This window comes from Dermacentor variabilis, unplaced genomic scaffold (genome assembly GCF_050947875.1).
Source record: "Dermacentor variabilis isolate Ectoservices unplaced genomic scaffold, ASM5094787v1 scaffold_12, whole genome shotgun sequence".
NCBI lineage: Eukaryota > Metazoa > Arthropoda > Arachnida > Ixodida > Ixodidae > Dermacentor > Dermacentor variabilis.
This window is the reverse complement of record NW_027460280.1, coordinates 18,785,173-18,810,002: the sequence shown is the minus strand read 5'-3', so window position 1 is coordinate 18,810,002 and position 24,830 is coordinate 18,785,173. Positions and strand designations below refer to the sequence as shown.

The 24,830-nt window shown below is 45.5% G+C and overlaps 1 protein-coding gene across 1 annotated transcript in view; it reads left to right on the top strand.

The window, feature by feature from the left end:
• Nucleotides 1–24,830, top strand: part of Tnks (tankyrase) — a 332,402-nt gene that overhangs the window by 276,157 nt on the left and 31,415 nt on the right. Inside the window, exon 25 of the mRNA XM_075676418.1 lies at nt 17,750–17,858. Within this exon, the coding sequence (XP_075532533.1) occupies nt 17,750–17,858 (109 nt within the window). The remainder of the gene's footprint in view (nt 1–17,749; nt 17,859–24,830) is intronic.

Sequence of the window (24,830 nt, the reverse complement as noted above, 5' to 3'; positions counted from 1 at the left end):
GTGAGGCATGTCAAGCACAAGGCACGTAGATGTGAGCTTGAGCGCGTTCGATGCGTACGTGGGGTCTGGCATTAATGTGTGCTGCACAGTGATGGCCAGTTTCCTAAAGTCAGCTTTGTTCAAATATTGATTTGTTTTGCGGTAAAGCATACAAACCCTGGGAAGGCGTTTCTGGTTTGGTGTCCGATTGCAGGTAATTTTCGATGCAATTTTCCTGAACAATAAAAAAAGTGCATATCAGAATGACAGAAAGCTGAGCTAGTTGGTAAGGATTCATTATGCTGTGGCCAGTTCTACGAAGGGCAGACGGGACAGTGTATCAAGCAGAGGCTAATGGAACATAAAAGGTCGTTAACCGGTGGATTGCCTTCTAACCTTTTCCTATATTGCCAAGATTGTAACTGCACGCCAGAGTTGGATGAATGCGCGATATTGTACAGGCATAAGAATGAAGATACGCTTCTTATGGTAGAGGCATGGCATATCTATAATGGTGGAAGTGCGTGTGTGAGTCAGCCTTCGATTACTTTACATAAGGAAGAGATTAAGTGCCTTAACAGTTATCTCTCACGTAGACCGGCACATGTACTCGACTGACACATGTTGATACCATTCCTGAGCTTGCGCAGATCAGTTTTGTGTCTTCTCTCTTTTTTCGCCTCAGTGCTTCCTTCAGTTGATTGTCGGCATTCGTGTTGTCCACTTCTCTACTGTTGTGTCCTGTCTGCACGTTTCACCTCTTTTTTGCATAATGCATGTCAGATTCGGGTAAATACCGTAATCAGAGAATTTGAGCTATAGTTATTGCTCGAAAATCTTCCTAGAGCAGGCCAAAAATAAGTGTTTGGGAAAGGAGATGACGTGTGTTCAGCACATTCACTGTTCTCTAAGCTTCACCGAGACATGCTGCCACTAAAGGAGTCGCTATTGGGGTCACCATAGTGGTGAGGTGCATGCGTGCCACCTGCTCAAGCTCGAATTAATGGCCGATGGCCAATTTTAGGATCAAAATAACAAAAGTATGGGTCCGTAGAAATGCATGGGTGCCAGCTGGGACCTTCATTTGTGATCGGATCAACTGAAAAATCAAAATAAAGGGGTTCAAATAACTGACGTCTACTGTACAACAAAATGCGTTTTTACATGATTTCAGCATTACGAAGAAGGAATACCTAGGCAATAAATGGAAATAGGTGCGAATGAATATGTTCAAATGGTTGTATTACATGCAGTTGCTTGCAAACACATCTCTCAAATCATGCACCATGCAACTGAGAGCGGCTGCTGAATAGGAACAGCGTCTTCACCTGTAGTAGCGAATTCAGCTCGTCATGGCCTACAAAATCTCATGTCATACGCCGGCCAATTTCTGACGTCATAACTGGCGACTGCGGGGTTGTGCAGCATATTACATGTTTGTATCGATGCATTCGTACGGTAATGTGATCAAGCGCGCTGAGCAGGTCCATTCATACTCAAGCAGTGCACGGAGGCAGTGTGGACATGAAAGCTTTGCAGGCTTTGCTTTCAAATTGAAAGCAAAAAACAGAAAAGAAACCCTATCTGTTTAACATTTGTTTTTCTTTTCTTTTCTTCTTTTTTTTTTTTCAAGTTCTTTTGTCACGATCGTGCATCAATCAGTCCCAGCCATGTGTTCACTTCCATGGGTAGCCTTATCTCTGCATTCCATGCTTTCCTTCATCTACCACACCCGTTAGAGAAATTTATCTGCCTTTCTGCTCAACGATCCCACAATGATACCAAATAGCTTTGCCGCTGCAAAGTCTTATCTTGCACAAATCATGTCCCAATCACGATAGGGCAACAGGTAAGACAGAGCAACTAAATAAACGCGGCATAAGCGGGTACATCTTGAAATTTCAGTCTCGAAAACACTGGAAATGCACAGCTCGCCATTGCTGAAATGCACGCAAAATAAGCATGTCAGTGACTCACCCAATAGGGGCACTCCGTGTACACCACGTGACTACAGTAACGAATCGGCACACTAGTTCTCCCTTTTGCAATCACATTTTTTGCTTTAATTCAGCACTGTGGTTTCTGAAGATGGCTACCTGAAGTGGCTATCTGAAGCACTGTGGCCATCTCCTGTTTATAGTGATACCAAGATGGTAGTGCTGTCTTAACGGAAAGCTGTGTGCTCCATGGTGTTATAGCACCTCCTGAAGCCCCATTTTCTCAGTTTTTGATTACAGCACACTAGGAAAGGGCTGTTTTCTTGATTTCTACCACATATCTTGTTACAATATTTTACCACAAGATAAAAGAAGGTCCGGAATCATGAAAAAAAGATAAATCTGAAAATAAAAAATTTTGATCAAATTGACCATTTGACTTGTTGCATCCCCTCTTAAAGGGGCCCTCACCAGGCCCCATAGCAAATTTTGATTACACACTTAAAGTTGTTACGTGTCCTCTAGGAGCGTTCTGCCGAAAAAATACTTCAAATTGGCTCATTAATAGCTGAGATAGAAATATTTCCGTGCCGCGAACCCATGATTTCAGGGGGCGAGCTCCACTGAATAGCAAGACACTCTCTCCGATCACTCTGTCTAGCCTCCTCATGCGAAATTCCTTCCCTGCGTTCTCCCATACCGGACCTTGAGGATCATGTGATGCATACATCATGGGCCTCATATTTTTATTTTTCCCTTCTCTCTTCTTTATTTCTTTTATTTTTTGTTTGTTTGCTGCGGCAATGTGCACAAGCTGTTGTGATTGTCAGCGCACGATCTTGCGCGTTGTGCACAAGGGCACATGGCTAGCGGTATAATTCAATGCTACACGAATACTGAGGCAGAACAAGTGGAACGCAGAGCATGATCACGAGCTGGAGCACGATAGAAAATGGCATAGTTTCGGTACCTGCGCACATGACTGCATGACCATGCAAACAAGCAGACGAAGCGGAAGTACATCTCTCTTGCTTTGGTGCGAAGTTAAACAAAAAACATGCAGACATTCCGTTTGTGTGTTTTACTATTTCTCTAAACTTCAATTTGTCAATTCAAGCAACAGATCACACAAATAACAGATGGTGCTTTGAATAATTCTTGAAATCATGTGTCACCACGAGCTAGTGTCACACTGCGAAACCGAGTACGTAGGCGCAGGGTTGCGAGTACGTCACCGTCCGGCTTGGAGCGCAGTTGCCGCGAGGAGAACGGGAAGCAGCGTTCGGATTGAAATTTCAGACCTTTCCGCTGCTCACAGTGATGTAATTCTTTGCAAACACGATCGTTGGTACACATTGTATGCTCTGCACTTATCAGCTCAATATGACCAGACCTGGTGAGGGGGCCTTTAAGGATGCCCATTTACCTTGCGTTTTTATTGCAATTTTAGTGATGCCACCACTGCGCCACTGGTGCCGAACTGAGTTGAGAGGCGAACCCTGCTACATCATGCTACATTTCAGCAAAATGTTTATTTATTCAGTATATACTGCAGTGCCAATATGACATTACAGCAGAACGGGAAAAACACATTTATGAATCTGTGCCCATCCTGTGCCGAAAGGGTTGCTCAGGCTTTCGAAAATGGAACTATATTCCTCATGCACTGTTTCTCCACACCATCGAAAGCGGCATAGCATTTATGGATTAGCAGCTGCGGTAACTTTGTGGTCGACTGAGGTGTGCCTCTCCAGTTAAGCCATGATTATACTGTGTAGAATTGCGGTAGCGCCGAGACCGACCTCGTGCTCCTCTCTCGTATGAGCAGTAAAATGGTGATCGATGTTTTGGATACTGTATGATGTCTCACTTGATTTTTCGAATATGATGCGCACGATGTCGCAGACATGGCAGTCGTGAACAATTTTTTCGCTATTCAATTTGTTGTCTATCCCCAGCTTCTGTCGACGAGGTGATTTCACGGCTTTAAGAATAGCGTATGGCCGCTACAAAGATTTTGTTGACTCTGCACCAAACAACAACTTTTGCCACTAGATACCGATGAAGCACGGTTCCTTAGGCCTATAGCTGCATCATACAGCCATGACAAAAATTCACTGCCAGCTGATGTAGTGGCAGGCAGCAGGTAGTCACAGAAAGGTCACTTTGGATTATATGTTTTGCGGGTTAGTACACTTTTTTTGTGTTTTTGTTTTTTTCGAAAACATATGAAAAAAGTTATATTGTATATATTATGCTACACCACTGATGTTCAAGCACTAGGCACCGACGACCTGCACAAGACCATTAGTGTGGTCGTTTGCAAGGAACTGCAGAAGCTCCTTCCAAGGTCCGAGCCTCAGGTGGCCTCAATCGCTGACATAGTGAAAGAAGAAGGTAGCGACCACTCGGAGTTCCTGAGGTGTAACCGGAATCGCCGTAGCCCCAGCCGGAAGCGATGACTCAGCGCCTGCACTAGGGCCCCGTAATGCTGCAAGTCTGTCATCTGCCGCTGCCGCTAGCACGCATGCCTGTCGCCCATCGCACCTTCCCCAGGAAGACAGACATATGGAGCGCTCCAGACGACCACCTGCTCGGCTATCACTGCAGAGAAGCCAGCCACATCAGCCGCCAATGCCCTTAGCGTGAGGCGGGACTGCGAGGTTTCGCCATCAGCGTGCCGCGCCCAGAGCAAGGTGAACGGCCGCAACGCAGTGGAGACCCAAATAACCTTCCCATTCACCGTCACCTGGACGCTACCTGTCGCCGCAGGGCCGACCATACACTGACCCAGTGTTATCAGGACACCTGGTAACACCAACTGTAATCTGCTCGACAAGGGTTACAGTGCATAACTAGACTTACCCTGTGACATTTGTTATCTTGGCACAATGCTCAGAGAATGTAATCCTGGGCATGGACTTCCTGAGCCAACACGGCGCAGTCATAGACCTAATATCGAAGTCGATAACACTGTCCATGAACCAAGCGATACCACCTAATAAGTGTCTGAGTTGCTGTGCCTTGAGTGTGCTCAAAGATCCCGTCACTATCCCACCTCACGCCAGCATGATGTTTTCCATCGTAATAGAAGACATGGAAGTCATGGAAGGCATTATTGAAAGTTACCAACAACAGCCGCTCGACCATGAAATCGGCGTTGCAAGGGGAATCGTGGAGTTGCAGGGAGGAAAAGTGCAGGTAATGGTGACAAGCTTCATTCATGGATTTCAACAAAATCGTCATTCATGGAACGCCTGAACAAAATCGTGAAGAAGGATATATACCCCCTCCCACGGATAGATGATGCATTGGACCGGCTCTGTAATGCAAAGTATTTTTGATTGGTAGACCTAGACAGGCTACTGGCAAATTGAAGTTGACGAGAGGGATAGAGAGAAGACTGCTTTTATCATGCCAGATAGCCTCTATGAATTCAAGGTCATGCCATTTGGTTTTTTCCCCACCTGCAACTTTCCAGCTTGAAATGGCCACAGTATTGGCTGGCTTGAAATGGCAGACCCGTTTTTCTTTTTTTTTTTTCTGCCTTGACGTCATCGTCGTCTTTGCCTCCAACTTCGACGATCACCTAAACTCTTTCCGTACTGCGCCCATTGGACATAGCCTGCTAACGATAGATTGAAATGCCGCTTTCGAAACCTTCCGCACCACTCATGGACACACTGTGGTATTGTACAAGAAGGAGGATAACTATATTTTTGTTTTCTAAGCAGTTTGCCTTTTTTTTTCTTTTTTTTTGAACGTGCTTTGATGTTCCGCGATCGGCAAAATAGAAAGCAAAAATGGCTGCCCCCTATCGATTGTTTGAAACGCTGCTTTAGAGACTTTATGCGCCGCTCACGAACACACTGGGCCATTGGACGTGAAGAACGAGAACTACATTTTTTTGTTTTCTAAGCAGTTGGATTTTTTCACGGCAGGCGGTAATTTTTGAATGCGCTCCGAAGTTATGCGATTCTCAGAGTAGAAAGCAAAGATGGCCGCCTCCGGAAGGGGCACGCGCGCTTCAAAAGATCGCAGATGTCGCGATTCCTGTGGGTCTGCGGCTGATTTTATCAGTGAATCAAGCAGCAGCGAGTCTCAGGATGCTGCCTATTCGTCGGACTTTGACTCTGAAAGCGACGACGACAACGCATACCAAACCATAACATCTGCAGCCACAGCCGGGCACGCCCTACTGTATTGCTTGCAGTTAAATTTTTGTAGTGGAATACTTGTTCAGTGAAAAATTTTGATTTTTTTCGAAGACAGTTATAAGACGGTCACACATTTTGTATATCTCATAATTTTGGTTCCATATTTTTCGTAGTAGATGCAAGCGTGCCTTTACAAACTTTGTTCAATTTTATCCCACAATCTTGATTCTGGCAATTTGTCTTTTTTATGACATCTCGTTGACAAAACTTTTATGCGTTAAAAGGGCATTCATTCTGCTTTTTGTTTACGTATTAGGTACATAAAATATTTAGTGCAGTATTTCCTTTAGAAAAAAAATTGTGGTGTAGCCTACAGAAAACTCCTATTTTCCCCATGGTAAGAAAAGAATTAAAGGGGCCCTCAACCAAGCCTTGGGCTTGGTGAAATAACATACTGTGTGGGCAGCATACTGTCACGTAGTAGTGACAGGAATAATACAGCAACAAAACTGTGAATAACGAAACTAACTTTTACTGGGCAAACTTGTGCCCACAAAGGCAAGTTACACTCAAAGTAGAATGATAGCGGTGAACACAATCGGCGATCGGCGAAATTCTGATCAGCGGTTCAAGTGCGTCAGCTTTTACACATGAGTTATCAAAAGTTACAGAGTAATTGCTGGTGCCTGCGTGTCTTCCAGAAAGTACTACACCATTTACATCGCTCATATAAACAGATTACAATGGATAGAACCATCAATAACATTCGAGAAACTTGCGATATGTGCAGGCACATCCTGCACAGGGTGAATAAATTCAGCATTTCTTATCCGGTAAAAACCGATCACCCGAAAAAGATGAACAAGTACACATGTAAATGTCCCCCTCTCAAAAAGCATCATCCCGATGCTACAAGCATAACAGGAGAGCAAAAAACAAAAGCACATTTATTAAAGAAAAAGGGACAGAACAACAAATAAACAAAGTCCAAGGTAACAAAGTCCAAAAAAGGAATTCCAAAGCTCGACTATGCAAAGTCCCAAAGTTCGTTAGTGCTGGTAGAATGGCTTAAGTCTCACAACATGGACTATTTTAGGTCATGAGCGGCGACGCTGTGATGGCGAAATGCTGTCTGGTACGACCTCATAGTCGAGTGCACCAATGCGTTGGATGATCTTGTAGGGTCCTAAATAGCGGCGTAAACGCTTCGCACTAAGTGCTCATCGGCATATTGGGGTCCAAACCCAAGCACGGTCACTGGGCCGGTACTCCACGAGATTTTCATGCCAGCTGTTGGTCCTGTCTGATTCTTGATGCGCAGGCGGGTGAGCTGTCGAGCTTCTTAGCGTGCAGCAGATAGGCGGTGACGTTGAGATTCTCTTTGTAGGTGACATGCGGGAGCATGGTGTCAAGAGTCATCGTTGGGTTCCTTCAGTAAACCAACTTGAACGGCACCATTTGAGTTATTTCTTGCACTGCTGTGTTATAATTGAAGGTTACGGCAGGACCGCATCCCACGTCTTGTACTTGACGTCGACGTACATTGCTAGCATGTCGGCGAGGGTCTTGTTCAGGCGGAGCTCCGCAAGACCATTCGTCTGGGGGTGGTAGGCAGTTGTCCTCCTGTGGCTTGTCTGGCTGTATTGCAGAATTGCTTGAGTGAGCTCTGCTGTAAAGGCCGTTCCTCTGTCAGTGATCAGAACTTCCGGGGCACCATGCTACAGCAGGATGTTCTCGACAAAGAATTTCGCCACTTCGGCTGCGCTACCTTTCGGCATAACCTTCGTTTCAGCGAAGCGTGCGAGGTAGTCCATCGGCACAACAATCCATTTATTTCCGGATGTTGACGCCGGAAAGGGTCCCAACAAATCTATCCCAATCACCTGTAGTAATCCCGCTGGCCTTGTCAGTGGTGTCTTGCGTCACTGACACTCTCGCCATGTCTTGACGTAACGGGTGACATCGACCGCCAGGTGTGTCCAGTAATGCCTTTCCTGTATCCTCGGTGGTGTCCAGGAGAATCTGAGGTGCCCAATGGTCGAATCGTCATGTAGGGCGTGCAGTACTTCTGGACGCATTGCTGAGGGAACAACAAGAAGGTAGTTGGTACGGACCGGTGAGAAGTTCCTCTTTACGCTTAGGTTATTTTGAAGTGAAAAGGATGACAATCCTTGCTTAAATGCCCTAGGGACAGTGTTGGTGTTCCCTTACAAATACTCGATAAGGATTTTTAGCTCCGGGTCTGCTCGTTGCTGTTCAGCAAGCTCTTCCGCGCTTATTATTCAAAGGAAGGTGTCAGCATCCTCGTCGTCTTGTGGTGGCGGGTCAGTGGGGGCGCGTGATAGGCAGGCGGCATCAGAGTGCTTCCGTCCTGACTTGTAGATGACGGTGATGTCAAATTCCTGGAGTCTCAGACACCATCGTGCGAGACGTCCTGCAGGGTCCTTTAAATTCACTAGCCAACACAACGCGTGATGGTCGCTGACGACTTTGAATGGCCTGCCATATAGGCAAGGGCAGAATTTTGCTGTACCCCAAATGATGGCAAGGCATTCCTTTTTGGTCGTAGAATAATTGCCTTCCACTATTGACAGCGATCGGCTAGCGCAAGCTATCACCCTTTAAAGTGCGTCTTTCCTCTGGACTAGGACAGCACCAATGCCTAGCCTACTGGCGTCAGTGTGGACTTCTGTATTGGTAACCTCGTCGAAGTGTACAACTACCGGCAGCAACTGCATGCATTGTTTGAGTTCTTGAAATGCATCAGCCTACAACGTTTCCCACTTGAACTCAACATCACAATTAGTTAGATGTGTCAGCGGCTCAGCGATGTGTGAAGTCCCTGACAAAGTGCCTGTAGTAGGCACACATGCCAAGGAATCTATGTACTGTTTTCTTGTTGATAGGTTGCAGGAACCTTGCGATGGCAGCTGTCTTCTTCAGGTCGAGGCAGACTGCGGATTTGCTGATGACGTGGCCCAGGAACAGAAGCTCATCATAAGCGAAGCGGCACTTTTCCGGCTTCAGAGTGAGCCCTGATGACTTGATGGCCTCTAGTACGGTTGCAAGCTGCCTAAGGTGATTGTCGAAATTTCCGGCGAAGAGAACATCATCCAAGTAAACAAGACAGGTCTGCCACTTCAGTCCTGCTAGCACCGTGTCCATCACGCACTGTAACATTGCAGTCTTGAACTCATAGAGGCCATCTTGCGTGATAAAGGCGGTCTTCTTGCAATTGCTCTCGTTGATTTCTTCTATTTGCCATTAGCCAGTCTTGAGATCTATCAATGAGAAATATTTAGTGTTGGAAAGCCAATCTAATGCGTTGTCTTTCCGTGGAATGGGGTATACGTCATTCTTCGGGATCTTGTTCAGTCGACAATAATCGACGCAGAAACGTAGGGTTCTGTCCTTTTTCTTCACCAAGACTGACGGAGATGCCCACGGACTTTTCGACAGCGTGGTGATGTTGCCACGCAGAATATTGTAGGCTTCTTGCCTTATAGCTTCACATTCTCGCGACGAAACTCTGTAAAGGCTATGGCGGAGTGGTCGAGTACACTCTTCGGTTATTATGCGATACTTTGCAACTGGTGTTTGTCAAATCTTTGATGACGTCGAAAAGCAGCTTTTGTATCGTCAGAGAAGACTTCTGAGCTGTTGCTGCTTACTCATAGGGAGACTTGGATTTCTGTCGAAGTCTGGTCCAGAAACTATGGTCGTTGGGGTCGATGCAGCAGAATCCGAGAGGACAAACGCAATGCTGGTTTCCACAATTTCCTCGATGTATGCGATCGTCGTGCCCTTGTTGATGGGCTTGAACTCCTGGCTGAAGTTTGTCAGCATCACTTTCGCTTTCCCTCCATGCAGTCGAGCGATCCCTTTTGCTACGCAAATTTCTCAGTCGAGCAGTAGATGTTGGTCATCCTCGATGACGCCATCTACATCTGCGGGTGTTTCGCTGCCGATTGAAATGACAATGCTAGAGCGAGGCTTGACCGAGGTGGGATGCTGACTTGGTCCTCAAGTACACTCGAGGCATGCTGACTGGAAGGCCTCTCCATCGGTATCGCTTGGTCTGTGGACAGCATTATAGACTTCGACCTCAGGTCGATGATTGCGCTGTGTTGGTTCATGAAGTCCATGCCGAGAATTACGTCTCGCGAGCACTGTTGGAGGACGAATGTCGAAAGGTAGGTCTGGCCATGAACTGTAATTCTTGCCATGCAGATTCCAGTCAGCGTTATGAGGTGTCCTCCAGCTGTACGGATTTGAGAGCCGTCCCATGCAGTCTTGACTTTCTTCAACTTTGCGGCGAATAATCCATGATGACGGAGTAGTCGGCTCCAGTGTCTACAAGTGCAGTGACTTCGTGGCCGTTGAGAAGCATGTCGAGGTCTGTGGTTCTTTGTCTTCCGTTGCAGTTAGGTCTTAGTGTCGGATCACGGCTGCATTGCATTGACCTGTGGCTGGTACGTGGCATCATCAGGTTGTCTTTCATCGGCATATTCTTGGCTTCTAGGCTTTGTCGGGATGGCGGCCTGTCGTTGCTACATTGTCGAGCTAGGTCTTGTCGTCGGAGGAGAAGGATCTTTGACATTTTGACGTACAGTAACCGCACCTCCATCGGTTGCTGCTTTCAGTTTTCCGGATATGGGTTTGAGGATCAGCGTCGGGCTGAACCAGTGTATAGTCGGTGCTACAGTGACAGGCAGTGGCCTGGTGACCCGGTCATCGAAAGCTCCACTGAGTGGCAGCGATGTCACAAGGTCACTACCCAACCTGTGGATGCAGTGCGTTGATGGTGAACCCTCGCAGTCCCAAGTCCCGGTAGGGGCATCGGCGGTACACATGGTCGGCTTCTCTGCAATAGTAGCAGAGTGGGCGGTGGTTGGGGGCACGCCAAATGTCTGTCTTTCTTGAGGCGTTTCGCTGACCGACGGGTGAGCAGGGTGATGGTGGCAGTAATGGCGGCGTCTGGCGACAGAATCGCGGCGTCATGGAGCCCTGGCACGGGTGCGGAGTTGGAATCTGGCGGCGAGTGACGGCTTCATGTGTCATCGCTTCCAGCTGGGGCTGTGGCGATGGCGGTTGCACTTCAGTAACCCCAAGTGATCGCTGAGCCTCTCCTTTGATGATGTCGGCAATTGAGGCCACTTGAGAGTGTGTGTGACCTTGAAAAGACCTGCAGTTCCTCGCGAATGACCGTGCTGATGGTCTTGCATGTCATCGCTGCCAAGTGCTTGAACATCGGTGTAGTTTTGGCGGTTATATTGCTTTGTCTGCATATTGAGCGTCTTCTCAATCGTTGTGGCTTCGGAAACAAATTCAGCAACAGTCTTGGGCGGATTGCATATCAATCCAGCGAAGAGCTCTTGCTTGACAGCCCTCACCCAAAAGCGAATTTTTTTCTCTTCTGGCATATTGGGGTTGGCGTGTCTGAATAGGCGAGTCATCTCCTTCCTGAAAATCGCGATGTTCCCATTGGGTAATTGCTCTCAAGCTTCTAGCATAACTTCGGCCCTTTCCTTGCACATGACGCTCGTTAAAGTCCACAGGAAGCTGTTAGGGAACAGGTCCCATGTTGTTAGGGTCGATTCCTGGTTCTCAAATCATGTTCTGGCGGCATCTTCTAAGGTGAAGTGCACATGCCACAGCTTGTCATCGGAGCTCCAATTATTGAAAGTCACAATTCGTTCGTAGGTCTTCAGCCAGGTTTCTGGGTCTTCAGCCGATGATCTATGGAAGGTTGCTGGCTCCCGAGGTTTTTGCAGCAGGATGGGGGACGCTGGGCAGCCATTTGGGATGTTGACCTGGCCTTGATTCCTGTGGTCTTCTCTGGAAGAGGCCCATAGTCCGGTAGAAGTCCTTGCAGCTTACAGCTAGCTCGCTGGTCCTTGGTGACGTTGGTATTGTCCTCGGGTGTCGGACTTGGATCGTGGCTTTGCGGCCGCGTTCGATACATGAACGCGCTAGCACCTCCACCAGATGTCACGTAGTAGTGACGATGAAAAAAACAGTCGCAAAACTGTGAATGACGAAACTTTTTGCTGGATGAACCTGTGCCCGCAAAAGCAAGTAATAGTAGTCAATAGTAGTCAGGACGACAACACTCTGATGCCGACTGCCTCTCCTACGCTCCTATTGACTTGCCACCACAAGACGACCAAGTCTACTTTTACCAGGGGCAATAAGTGCCAAATACTTCACCGAACAGCAGCGAGCTGACCCATAACTAAGAAGCCTTGTCAACTTCTTCAAAGGGAAGACGGGCTTTGTCACAAGGGTATTTACGCATGGATTGTCCACATTCTTTATGCAAAACGATGTCCTCATAAAGAAAAACTGCTTGCCAGTCTGAGCCAACTACCTTCTGGTTGTGCTCAGAGTGTTCAGAGGTTCTACACACCCTTCATGACGACCCAATGGCACAGCATCTTGGCTTTTCCCATATGCTCGCAGGGATTCAGGAAAAGTATTACAGGCCACTCCTGAACGGCCGTCACCCATTATGTCAAGACGCGCCAAAACTGCCAGGGATGGAAGGCCCCACCAACAAGGCCAGCGCAATTATACAGCCGTTAGAGCCTCCTTGCCGACTGTTTCAGCAGATCGGGATGGATTTGTTGGGGCCCTTTCTGACACCAACATCTGGAAACAAGTGGATCGTCATGGCCACCGACTTCCTTACCCACCCATTACACGGAAACGAAAGCCCTGCCCTAAGGTAGTGTGGCAGAAGTAGCGAAATTCTTCGTCGAGAACATTCTATTGTGACATGGTGCGCCACAAGTCCTAACTACCAACAGAGGAACGGCTTTTGCAGCTGAGCTTACTCAAGCCATCCTGCAGTACAGCCAAACACAAGTCACCGGAGGGCGACCACCTACCACCCGCAGACGAATGGTCTAACAGAACGCCTGAAGGAGCCTCTCGCTGCCATGTTAACAATGTTTTTGGCTTCAAACGCAAGAAATGGGGTGCCGTACTTCCGTATGTAACCTTCACTTACAACAAAGAAGTGCAAGAAATAACAGAAATCACGCTATTCAAGCTGGTTTACGGAAGGAACCTGACTGACTCTTGAAGCTGCAGCACATCATTGATGAAGAGAATCTCGACGTCGCTACCAATCGCAGCACGCCAAAGAAGCACAACTCACCCGCCTGAACATCAAGAACGAAGAGGACTTAGAAGCTTTTAGGCAGCTATTTCGGACCCTACAAGAACATCCGACAGATTGGCGCACTGGACTATGAGGTTGTGCCAGACGGCATTTCACAATCACAGCAGCAACGCGCACGACCTGAAGTCGTCCACGTAGTGTGTCTTAAGCCTTTCTATGCTCGCTGACAAACTTGGGGACTTTCTTTGTTCTTTTTTTTTTCTTCTTTATTATTGGTGCTTTTCCTTCTGCTTTCACATTTGTTTATGCTTTTTAAGAGGGGGCATGGACACATGTACTTATTTAGACTTTTTTTGGGAGCTGCATTTCACCCGCCAGCAACTTAAAGTTATCGCTCAGCAGAAGACGCGCCTGCATGATTGGAACTTACTCGAATGTCCGTTGATTCTGTCTGCTGTGTATGTTCTCGCTGAACCTTGTTTAACCAGATTATATGCACAACACAAATTGTGTAGTACTTTCTGGAAGGCACACTGGAACGTTCAACGAGTTGTGTATAAAAGCCGAAGCACTTGACCTGCAGATCAGATTTCGCTGATCGCCAACTGTGCTCACTTCTCTCGTTGTGCTTCAAGTACCATTTGCTTTCGTAGGCACAGGTTCTCCCAATAAAAGTTAGTTTCCTGATTCACAGTTTTGCTGCACTGTGTTCTTCATCATCACTACGACGTGATGGTACAATCTACATGCAGTTGCCATGCTAAAAATGTGCAAAACTGATGATGATAATTTTTTTTTATTTAGGGATGACTCAAGGGCAAAAGTAAATGCCTAAGTATTTATGTTCAGAAATTATATTGATCTTAGTATTATTTATTGAAATCCAGGGTTCAATGTAAACCCATCTAGTCAGGAAAGTTCATGGCAGGAAATATTGAGTGCCGACCAATCGTTGAAAAAAACAAGACATTTCGGCCCCACTATGGGAGCCTTTTTCACAATTCACAGTTACAATCTACTGAACAAGGCACCCGTAGCGGGGCCGAAACATCTTGTTTTCAACAATTGGTCACCGCTCAATATTCCCCACCAGTATTATTTATTGTGTAATCAAAATTATCAGGACTTTTTTTTGTTGTTTTAGAAAAGCTCATAGAAACTTTTGACATCAGTTATCCGAGATCAGTTATCCCAGATGCTCGCACTGGACTCACTTCGTACTCGCTGACCTAAGAGTTGTAAGTGGCCAAGCACCTTTGAGGTTAACAGCCATACTAGAAGCATGGCACCCTGTTATTACCCAGTAGATTAGTAGCAGCGCTGAATTAACTGTGGACAAGCTGCTGCATGCAGTGCGGCAACGTTGGGCTACCGAGCCAGGTAGTGTGGGGGGACCCAATTTCACATTTTTTTTTCCCCCTTAAAGGGGCCCTGAACCACTTTTTATGGAAGTGGAGGAAGACTTCTGAAGTGACGATAGGCTATTTCAGAACCACTTTGCCGCAAAAAGTACTTCAATGCATTCAGCAAAAGCGGAGTTATCAGCAGTCAAACACGGCCTCAGCTGTGCTCCCCTTCCTTCTCCAATGCCTTGCACTGCAAAGGCTACGGCGGAAACGTCACCGTAGTGCGCAGTTCAAATTTCCGATTTGGTGCCTATGCCGCGCTACACGTAAGCCAAACGCGGCTGTCCTCAGAGAGCCGCAGTGTGTTTAGCCAGTGGACTCGTGGCGGCACCTAGCGGCGGCCGAGGTGTAGCCGAGTGCAGCGACCGATAGCAGTCGCGTATTGGAGTGTGCTTTATGACGAAATAAAGCACACATAAGAGAGCGAGGATTATGGGGTTTTTGAAATGAGAGCGTTTGAGAGAAAGGTGAATTCGCGCTCTGCTAGCGAGCTCCACGGACCGCGTACGACAGCAGAACTTGGCTAAGATGTTCACAACAGCGTATGCTACCCACGGTCTGTGTTATTTCACCAAGCCCGAGGGGTGGTTCAGGACCCCTTTAAAACAAAAAAACGACTCTGAGTAACTTTCTGAACGAAATTTTTTCGTCCTTCTATCAAATGCATTATGTTCCGCATTTTTGCGTGGAAGACCTCAGTTTACAATGTAGGACACCACACGGCTCAACTGAAATTTTGTCAACTTCAGAACTTTCTTTTCTCACAGATTTTAAGTTTGCCAAGCACCAAACCATTTTGAATTTATTATCCGGTTTCTGAGACAGCACCCAGGTGTTATAAGATACAGGAAATAAATAACCAATTGTATAATAAATATCCATATATTCTCTAATGTTGGACATTTTCCTCCAACTACAAACACACAAAACACCAATACATATGCCCTTTAGTATCAGTTAATTTCAAAGCCTCATTGTTGTAGAAGACACTAACATTTTTATGGTCATCCTGATAAGAATCTATGTATTTATAAACATTTTTTTCCCTAGCACCATGTTCTGCCCTCCAATGCGAAATTAAAATGGGGCTCATGCAGTGAAAAAAATGTTTTCTAATGAAATAGGGATATGCCACTCTTCAAATACTGTTAATGACCTTAAGTTATTTCATAGAAATCGGTGATTGTTTAGCGCTACCTCTGGCACATAGGGCATGGAGTGACCTAATTTTAATTGCCATGCTTATGTGGTAGTGACCTCAAGAGTTTAGTGCTTGTTTTAAATCCACTTTTCAGTCATCATCATATTATTCTGGCTTATTGAAAAACGTTTAAAATTTCAAGCATCTATAGTTTGATCTGAGAATTGAATAAAATAGCGGAATATTTGAAACAATTGAAACAATCAAACCTATGCATACTCCAATGTTATTCATAAGAATTCATCTTGAACTGCATCGTGCCATGAAGTTTCTTTCAGAGCTTAATTCAGAGGAGGCACAAATTCTATAAACTGTCAGAAAGTTTGTGAACATGTGGAATTAGAGATTCAGAATAAAAAATGACCCTATTGTGGTATCAACTGTGAAGTTCCCATCAATGTGTTTTTGTAGTCACCTCCAAAAGCATGTCTTGTTTCAAAGTGGCATAGGCATACCTGTCATTGTATTATTGTTTTTTTTTTATCATTCTGTCATGCAAGTTTTATTTCAGTGGCATTAATGTGTTTTCCTTTATATAATTTATCAGGTACAGTCGAACCCGGCTATATCGAACTTGTAAAAAAACGCCTATCAGTTCGATATAGGGCATAATTCGATATAAACCTGCTAAAGAATTGTACGTCATAAAAGCACATACCATTTATAAAATCACTTTATTGATGAAACTAGCTTAGTTTCACATGAAATAGTCCTGTATTTTCTTCTGCTTGGGCAATTTCGCTGCCTGCAACGCACACACTTTTCCACATTGTCTAAGGAGTCGGAGTAGCTGAGGCTGCAACCTTCCATATTCACGCAGAAGCACCAGACTAGTGCGAGTGCATCGATCACCTCGAAAGATGTGGGCAAAGGGCCATCGTTGCTTTCCTCATTGTGCCCACTTTCACTTATGCTCGGGACGATGTCGGCAATGTAGTCTTCGCTTTCAGGCTCTCTTGTGGTTGTGACACCATCATCTGCATTCACAAACTCGTCAACTGTTAATTCATCAACGGCTTGCGGAAATTCTGACAGCTCGCTGCAAACTTCGGCAACACTGGCAACAGCTTCATTGCACTCATCAGAATTTACAGTCATCACCGGGCACCCGGAAGCCGGCACGTCTGAAGCAATTTCGGATGTACCATTGTACACGGCCATGCATATGCGTCGCGCTCCACAGGCACCGGGTAGTGAGTTTGTCCGCTTTATCTCTAATGTCCCCCTTATTCTTTAAGATTGTGCTGAAAGTGCTCCTCGGAGTCTTGCACACTGCGGGGGCATCCGACTTCTCAGCGCGTTCGACTCGATTTATGATTTCAAGCTTCATGGCGAAAGGAAAATTCTGCCGCTTCGTCACAGTAACACTGCGGGACAAGGCCCACAAGGTGCAAACACCGCAAGCATGAACCAGAAAAGCAGCGAGACAACTCACACTTGCACCATCTTGCACGAGGGCACAAGAGCCTCTGATTGGCTGTCTGAACAAGTGCTGCGGGCGGGCCAGGATCATTTTTTTTTTGCAGGGGGATGTCGACGGTTCGCGCGACGCAGTGTGGTCACGGTAGGGAGAGCGGTTAGATGGAGCCGCGCCGCCGGGTTTCCCCACCGCCAAGAGGGAAAGCCAACTTCTGGGGCACCTTTGCACCACTTGTCGTTCGATATATCAGGAGTCGCTGCTATTTTTGTTCAATGTAAGCGTAATTTTTGCTATATATACTCATTGTAACTATACCATATTCAGAAATTGTTAGATATGCAAAATAATTTGATGTAAAAGGGTTCGACTGTACTGGTGAGACGAATTAATTGAATGAGCTGCAACCGCTTTTGTGATGGGTAGGCTTTTGAGCAGCACTGATCACTCCAGAATATTCTTTACTTGGTTTCAACCACTTCTTGCTTATGCTGAGCTGCTGTTTCATGAGCTGTTTCTGTTGTAGGGATTTATTTTGCAGAAAACTCATCCAAAAGCAATCAGTATGTCTATGGCACCTGCGGAGGAACGGGCTGCCCAATACACAAAGATCGTTCCTGCTACATCTGCCACAGGCAAGTTCTCTTTGCACAGGGGCCTTCATTTTTATTCTAACAACTTTTGAAAGGAGGTGGGCGTGTAAAAATTCTAAATGTCAAATAAAAATTGAATAGTCTTTGCTATTCGATTGAAGAATTAACAGTTCAACATTTTGTAATAATTGAAATCTGTTCAAATACTATGAGGCAGGGATCCTCAAACTGTACCCGATAATATGGAGGTTGGTCTCTCCTATGCTTCACCATGTTTGGGAAAAAGGGGATCCTGGGGATTGAGCCGATGCCGGTCTTGGGACCTTTAAGGCCGACAGTGAAAGTAACTCACCCCTTTGGCTTCAGCTTCACATAGACAGCACCCCCAGACTGACCCATCTGGGGGAAATTGGCAGTCACTTTTTCCTATCCCCCTCTTTACTTTCACCTCTACTGTCCTCTATTCTGCTTGTTTTCAAATTTTGTTATGGCTAGGGTTAACCTTGTGTGGGTAGTCAGCCTTGGGTATACCATATTTGATTATAGCAGTGGTGTACAGCTGGTGCTGGCTGGACTTATCTGTGTACATCTCTTTTCACGTCGTCATTGTAGGCAGTTGGCACCACTGCCCAAACTGTCGAACCTCAATGTAATGAAATCGTACCTGTAGCGAAAAACTGTTAAATCACAAATTTCATAAGTCAAGGTTTTAAAGCTTCAGTTGTAAAAATAATTTCACAAATTCCCAGAACATTCCTGGGGGATAGTATCTTGTCAGTAAGTGCTTGTAAACAAATCACAAGACGGTTAGGCCTAAATGACATGATTATGAGCGCCGACGCGTGTGATGCAGATCACGCCGAGAGAAATGCATCAGCATGGCTCACTGCATTTTAGATTTGCATGTGTTGCGCCGCACGGTGTCTTAAATCTCGTACGCCATGGCAGACTGTGTTTAGTACCCAGAGGCATCATCAGATAGCACCCACAGTTTAAAAACAAAAGTGTGAAAGGATACAAATGTTCGTCTTTTTTTTTTTTTATAAAGAAAGAAAGTGCAGTTTCACCTGAAAGGCGAAGCTATCACGGCAATAGCCCACAGATAACTCCATGAAGTAAGGTTTGTAGCCTTACTGGCCATATAAATTGCAGTAAACATTCACTTGCTAATTAAATTAACAAGCACGGTGTCACACAGGCACCGGCAAACTGTCACGGTCTCAGGGTGGTAAACACAACGCAAGGAACGTTTGAGTTAGGAAAAGCCTTTATGGGGCATGAGCATAAGAAAAATACGTATATCCAGAAAGCACACGTTGCCAACCCAATGGCAAATTCTAACATACGACAAACTATATGCAAAGCTATTTAATTGAAAATATTGTCTTAAGTCCTCGCACACGACGTATTATTAAGTTGAAAGTATTTACATAAAGTCTATCGACGTGGCCATGTCACCTCGTCGCCGCTGCTTCCGACGACATGTCGTTGGGCCCGCCGATCCGTCGTAGACTCGACATCGCTGTGTCCAACATTCGGTCCACGATTGGCCTGGTCAGGGGGCCAGGAAGGTGGAATGACCTAGGTGCCTGGGTCGCTCGGTCAACTTCGCAAGCTGCAGATCGTAGCTGCAGGGAATCCGGGAAGCGGCGCCGTCAGCCTATAGCTGCGGCTTCCGGTGGGAGGTCCACTCAACTTGCGGGTCGTGGCCGCGGCAGCTGAAGAACTGCTTCCACTGGGTTGCCGCTGTCTCAGCGATCCACCTGTCCTCTTTGGCCTCCAGCCCCTTCTCCCCTCTTTGTCCCAGAGCGTAGCTGGGCTGCTCTCTTCGGCCACGTGTCCCTTCTCCCATTGGCCACGTAGCTGCGTGTGCACTTTTGTGTTTCTTCTTCTGCTTTCATATTGTATTATTCTTATTCATATGCTCTTATTTTCTATCTTGTTTTTTCTTTATTACTGCCATCGACTCCTCGTGTCTTCTTGTTTTCTTCTTATCTTCTGCTTTTTCTTCTTCTTTCTTTCTTCCTTTATTGGCTCATGACATATTATGCCCACCTTCAAGAGTTCTGCCATATGAAAAACTGCTTCTTTTTCCTTGTATTGGATTTCTCCATCGTCTCCATAGGTCAGTCCAACATTAACACTTGATGTCTTCCACCATTTTTGTCATTTGCACCACTGGGTACCTTCCCCACACATCACTTCAATTCACATCACTTCACTTATTCACTGCGCCCTACACATCATCGAGTTCACTATTGCACACAAAAAAAGTAATTGTCCAATACTTCTAAACCACAACACTTCTAGAGTAAACTGCTATAACCCTTGTCACGCCATGTACTATGAAGTTCTACTCATAAAATCTGCTCCAACATTTTCTCTTCCCTTGATGTATTCTACATGGAAGCTATATTCTTGAAGTGCAAGGCTCCATCACTCTGGAATTAGTTAACTTTGCTTTATTTAAGAACTCAAGGGGTTGGTGATCTGTCTGCACCCTAAAATTTTTTCCATACAGGTATAAGTGAAACCGTTTGACTTCCCATACAAGAGCTAAACATTCTTTTTCCACGGTCGAGTAATGCCTTTCCCTTTCAAGCAATCGTTTGCTTGCAACACCGCCCCAAGCGCTTTCTCTGATGCATCTGTGCGCAAAACAAACTCGCTTTCTAAGTTGGGTGCCACCAGAACGGGAGGATTGGCCATGTGCTGCTTCAGTGTTTCATTTCAAATGCGTCCTCTTGCACTTTTGTCCATTTTGCTGTATTTCTTGCACCTTTTTTTGTTAATTCCACCAAAGGATCAGCTATCTCCGCATAATGTGGAATGAAGTCTCTGTAGAACCCCATCAATCCCAGAAAAGACTATACTTCTTTCTTGTTCTTCGGTGGGTTTGCTTCTTGAATCTTCTCTAGTATTTCCTCTTTTGTCGAAATGCATCCCATGCCTAACTTGTGTCCCAAAAATGGCACCGGATGAAAACCAAATTCACACTTGGCTTGATGGTCAGCTTGGCTTCCTGTAACCTATAAAATAATCCTTCTAATGCTTCCAGGTGCTCTTCCCAAGTGTCTGTCGCCATCAAAATATCGTCAATATAATGTTCCACATTTTTCAGACCGTGAAGTCCTCTTCTCATGAGTTTCGTAAATACTGCAACGGTTGTCTTTAGTCCAAATGGCATGTACTTGAATTGAAATGGCCCATTTGTACTTGAAAATGCCATCTTTTCTTTGTATGTCTTCTCCATGGGTATTTGCCAGTACCCCTTAGCTAAGTCAAGCTTTGAAAAGAACTTTTTTTCTTGCCACCTTTGCAAAAACAATGTCCACTCTTGGTATTGGCTCAGAATCAGACACTAATACGCTGTTTAACCTCCTGAAGTCTACACAAAGCCTATTAGAGCCATCTAGTTTCTTTACAACGACCAGAGGTGCATTGTAAGCTGATGTAGACCTCTCAATGATGCCTTGACGTAACATCTTGTCAACTTCCTTCTCAATAGACTCTTGAACCACTAGTGGCAATGGGTATTGTTTGACGTACACGGGTGTGTCCGTGGTGCATTGTAACTTGCACTCAATAACATTTGTTCTTCCTGGGAGGTCCGAGAATAATTCATCATACTTTTGTAATAATGATTTTAACTCTGCTGCTTCTACTCCATCCAGGCCTGGATTAATGACTACTTTTTCTAACCCCATGGTCTTCTTGTAGCGGTAGGTGTGTACTTCCAAGTCGTCTTTCTCTTCTGTGACTACCATGTTGACAACTTCGGATTCTTGCGAATTATGCCTCTCTTCATATTTCTTTAACATGTTGATGTGAAATACTTTTTTAGAATTGTTCACCAGGAGCTCGTAATCCATCTCGTTTCTTTTCTGGGTTAGCTCAAATGGTCCCTTCCACTGCATCAACAGTTTGTTTCCATCACTGGGTAGAAGAATAAGTGGTTTGTCTCCTGGATTGAGGTGTCTTGTCACTGCCTTCTTGTAATAGGTTTTAAATCGTTCTTTGGCTTCCTCCAAAATCCTATGTGCTAACTTGCACGTTTCTTCCAGCTTCTCTCGAAGTTCCGACATGCAGGTGCATGTCATTTGGACTTCAGTGTCGAGTCCTTCGTTTGCCCATACCTACTTGAGGATAGTTAATGGACCTCTAACCGTGCGTCCATATAGCATCTCGATCAGTGAAAAATTTACGCTTGCTTGTGGCACTTCTCTATATGCAAACACTACTGCTGGTAGGTAACGGTCCCAATCCGTAGGTCTTTCTTGACACATCTTCTTTATCATGTTCTTCAATGTGCCATTAAATCTTTCTACCAGGCTGTTCGCCATAGGATGATATGGTGTTATCAGCAACTGCTTTATCGAGAACAACCTGTTGAACTCCTTCATTAGGTGAGATGTGAAGTTGGATCCCCGGTCACTAAGAATTTCTCGGGGAAGACCATACCGAGAGAACATCTCTAATAGAGCCTTGGCAACCTGAATTGAATCTATGCCTTTTAAGGCAATGGCTTCTGGATATCTTGTCGCCATATCGACCATCGTGAGAACATAGCGGTTTCCTTTTGGTGATACCGGCTTTATTGGTCTTACAATGTCAATCGCTACTCTCTGAAATGGCATATCAATGGTTGGCATATTCCCAAGTGCAACTCGATTCACTTGTCCTTTTGGTATCGTCCGCTGGCAAATGTCACAGGATTTTATATATCTCTTTGCTTTGTAGTCCTGGCCAGAAAAATTCTTCTGTGATCCTAGCCACCGTTCTTTTTATGCCTTGGTGCCCGGCCATGATGCTGTCATGTCCCAAATTCAAGACCGTCCGTCGTAGTGGTTTAGGAACCACCAACTGCATCACTTCTCTGCCCAAAGTAAACTTACGCCTCCTGTACAACAATCCATTTTTCCTCTGGAATTCAAAAATGGTTATTCCTCTTTTATTTGTCATTGACTCTTTTTGCTTCTCAAAGCAGGCTTGTAGGGAATCATCCTTTCTTTGCATTTCTGCAAATTCTGTTGGCATCACCGCAAGTACTTCAGTTGTAGGTACCTTCAGTGCCCTCAATGTTCGCTGCATACTTGTAGCTACCACAGACGAAACTGCTGGACTCTTGTTCATAGTCTTGATTTTTTGTGTCGCCATGTTAGGATCGTGCTCTTGCTGTTTCTCTTTCGCTTTTCCTGTGTTGGTGCAGCTGCTCTTCCACTTGATATCAGGGTCATCCATGCTTCTTACCCCTGGTAGATTGCCCAATATTAAATCATATAGCGGCTTATCTACGCACTTACTATCAGCCATCCGGAGTAGTAGGGAGTAGAAACTTGAATTCTGGCTTCAGATAAATGCCTAACGGTGCTGTCGACCATGATAACCGCTGCTGTTTCTCCTGTTAGTTCTTACTCCCAAACCAAACTTCGTCTCACCAAGGCGGTGTTGGTTCCACTATCTTGAAGAACCGAGATTCATATTCCGTTGATCTCTCCGTCAACTACAGGAAGACCTAGTGTTAGTCTGATCTTTTCGAACGCGTCCTTGTTGTTTGAGACCATGGTTTTCGACGCATTATGTGTATCCTGGGTATCATTGGTCGATTCTTGCAATGATGCTACCTTTCCACCATTTAGGGAAACCAAGCCTGCTGCCTTTTCTCGGTTCTGTAGTCTGCAGTCTTCTGCGCAGTGTCCTCGGCTCTTGCAGTGCTGACAAATGAAATGCGCCTGTGGTCGGTTCCCTCCTACACGACAATCTACTGCACGATGACCGACGCGGTTGCACAAGAAACATCCAAGTACCTTAGGTACCGCACCTTGCCTAACTTAGATTACATCATCGTCTCTTTTATGAGTTTCTTCTTCGTTTTTACTTAAGTTCCTCAAGCCTTGCACTTCCAGAAATTGGTCAGCAGATTCAGCAAGGTCATCTAGACGTTTTAGTGAATGTTCTTTAAGAAAAACATAAGAGTTTTGGGCTACAACAAGTCAGGAACTGCTCAATCACACTGCGCTCCCCGACTCCTTCATACGTCTTCTCTGTGTTTGCCATTTCCATCCATCTATCAAAATAATTTGTCAAACTGCAAGCAAACTGTTTACCAGTCTCTGATTGTTCTGGTTTACTATTCCGAAATTTCTCACGGAATCCTTCTGCAGTTAGCCTCAATCCCTGCAGTAATGCTTTCTTGACTTTGTCATTGTCCATTGACTCAGATGCTGGCATTCTTCCAAACATGTTCAACGCTTCTCCAACTAAACACAAACTAAGCGCTGTCACCCACTCAGATCACCCCCAAACTTGTCCCAAAGCAATTCTTTCAAAAAACGATGCAGATAAGCATCAAGGTCATGTCTTCCGATAGACACGTCGGCCAAATGCAACTTTGACAACAAAATTTCTTTTTCCGCTTCGCGTGCTTCTCGAGCTTCTTTTTGCGCTCAATCAAAAAGGCTAAGCGGTTCTTCGCGGCTTAGTCCCAGAGAATGTGTTCCTGCGAAATGTTCCTGCGAAGTGTGAGACCGAGTATTCAGGAAATAAATCCTGGCAGGCTCGCCAATATTTTGTCACGGTCTCGGGGTGGTAAACATGATGCAAGGAACGTTTGAGTTAGGAAAAGCCTTTATGGGGCATGAGCATAAGAAAAATACATATATCCAGAAAGCACATGTTGCCAACCCAATGGCAAAACCCTAACATACGACAAACTATATACAAAGCTAGTTAATTGAAAATATTGTCTTAAGTCCTCGCACACGACGTATTATGAAGTTGAAAATATTTACATAAAGTCTATCAACATGGCCACGTCACCTCGTCGTCGCTGCTTCCGACAACACGGCGTGCCCGCTGATGCGTCATAGACTCGACGTCGCTGTGGCTGATGTTCGGTCCACGGTTGGCCTGGTCAGGAGAGTGGAGTGACCTAGGTGCCTGGATCGCCTGGTCAACTTGAAACTGTGGATCGTAGCCGCAGGGAATCCGGGAAATGGCGCTGTCAGCCTGTAG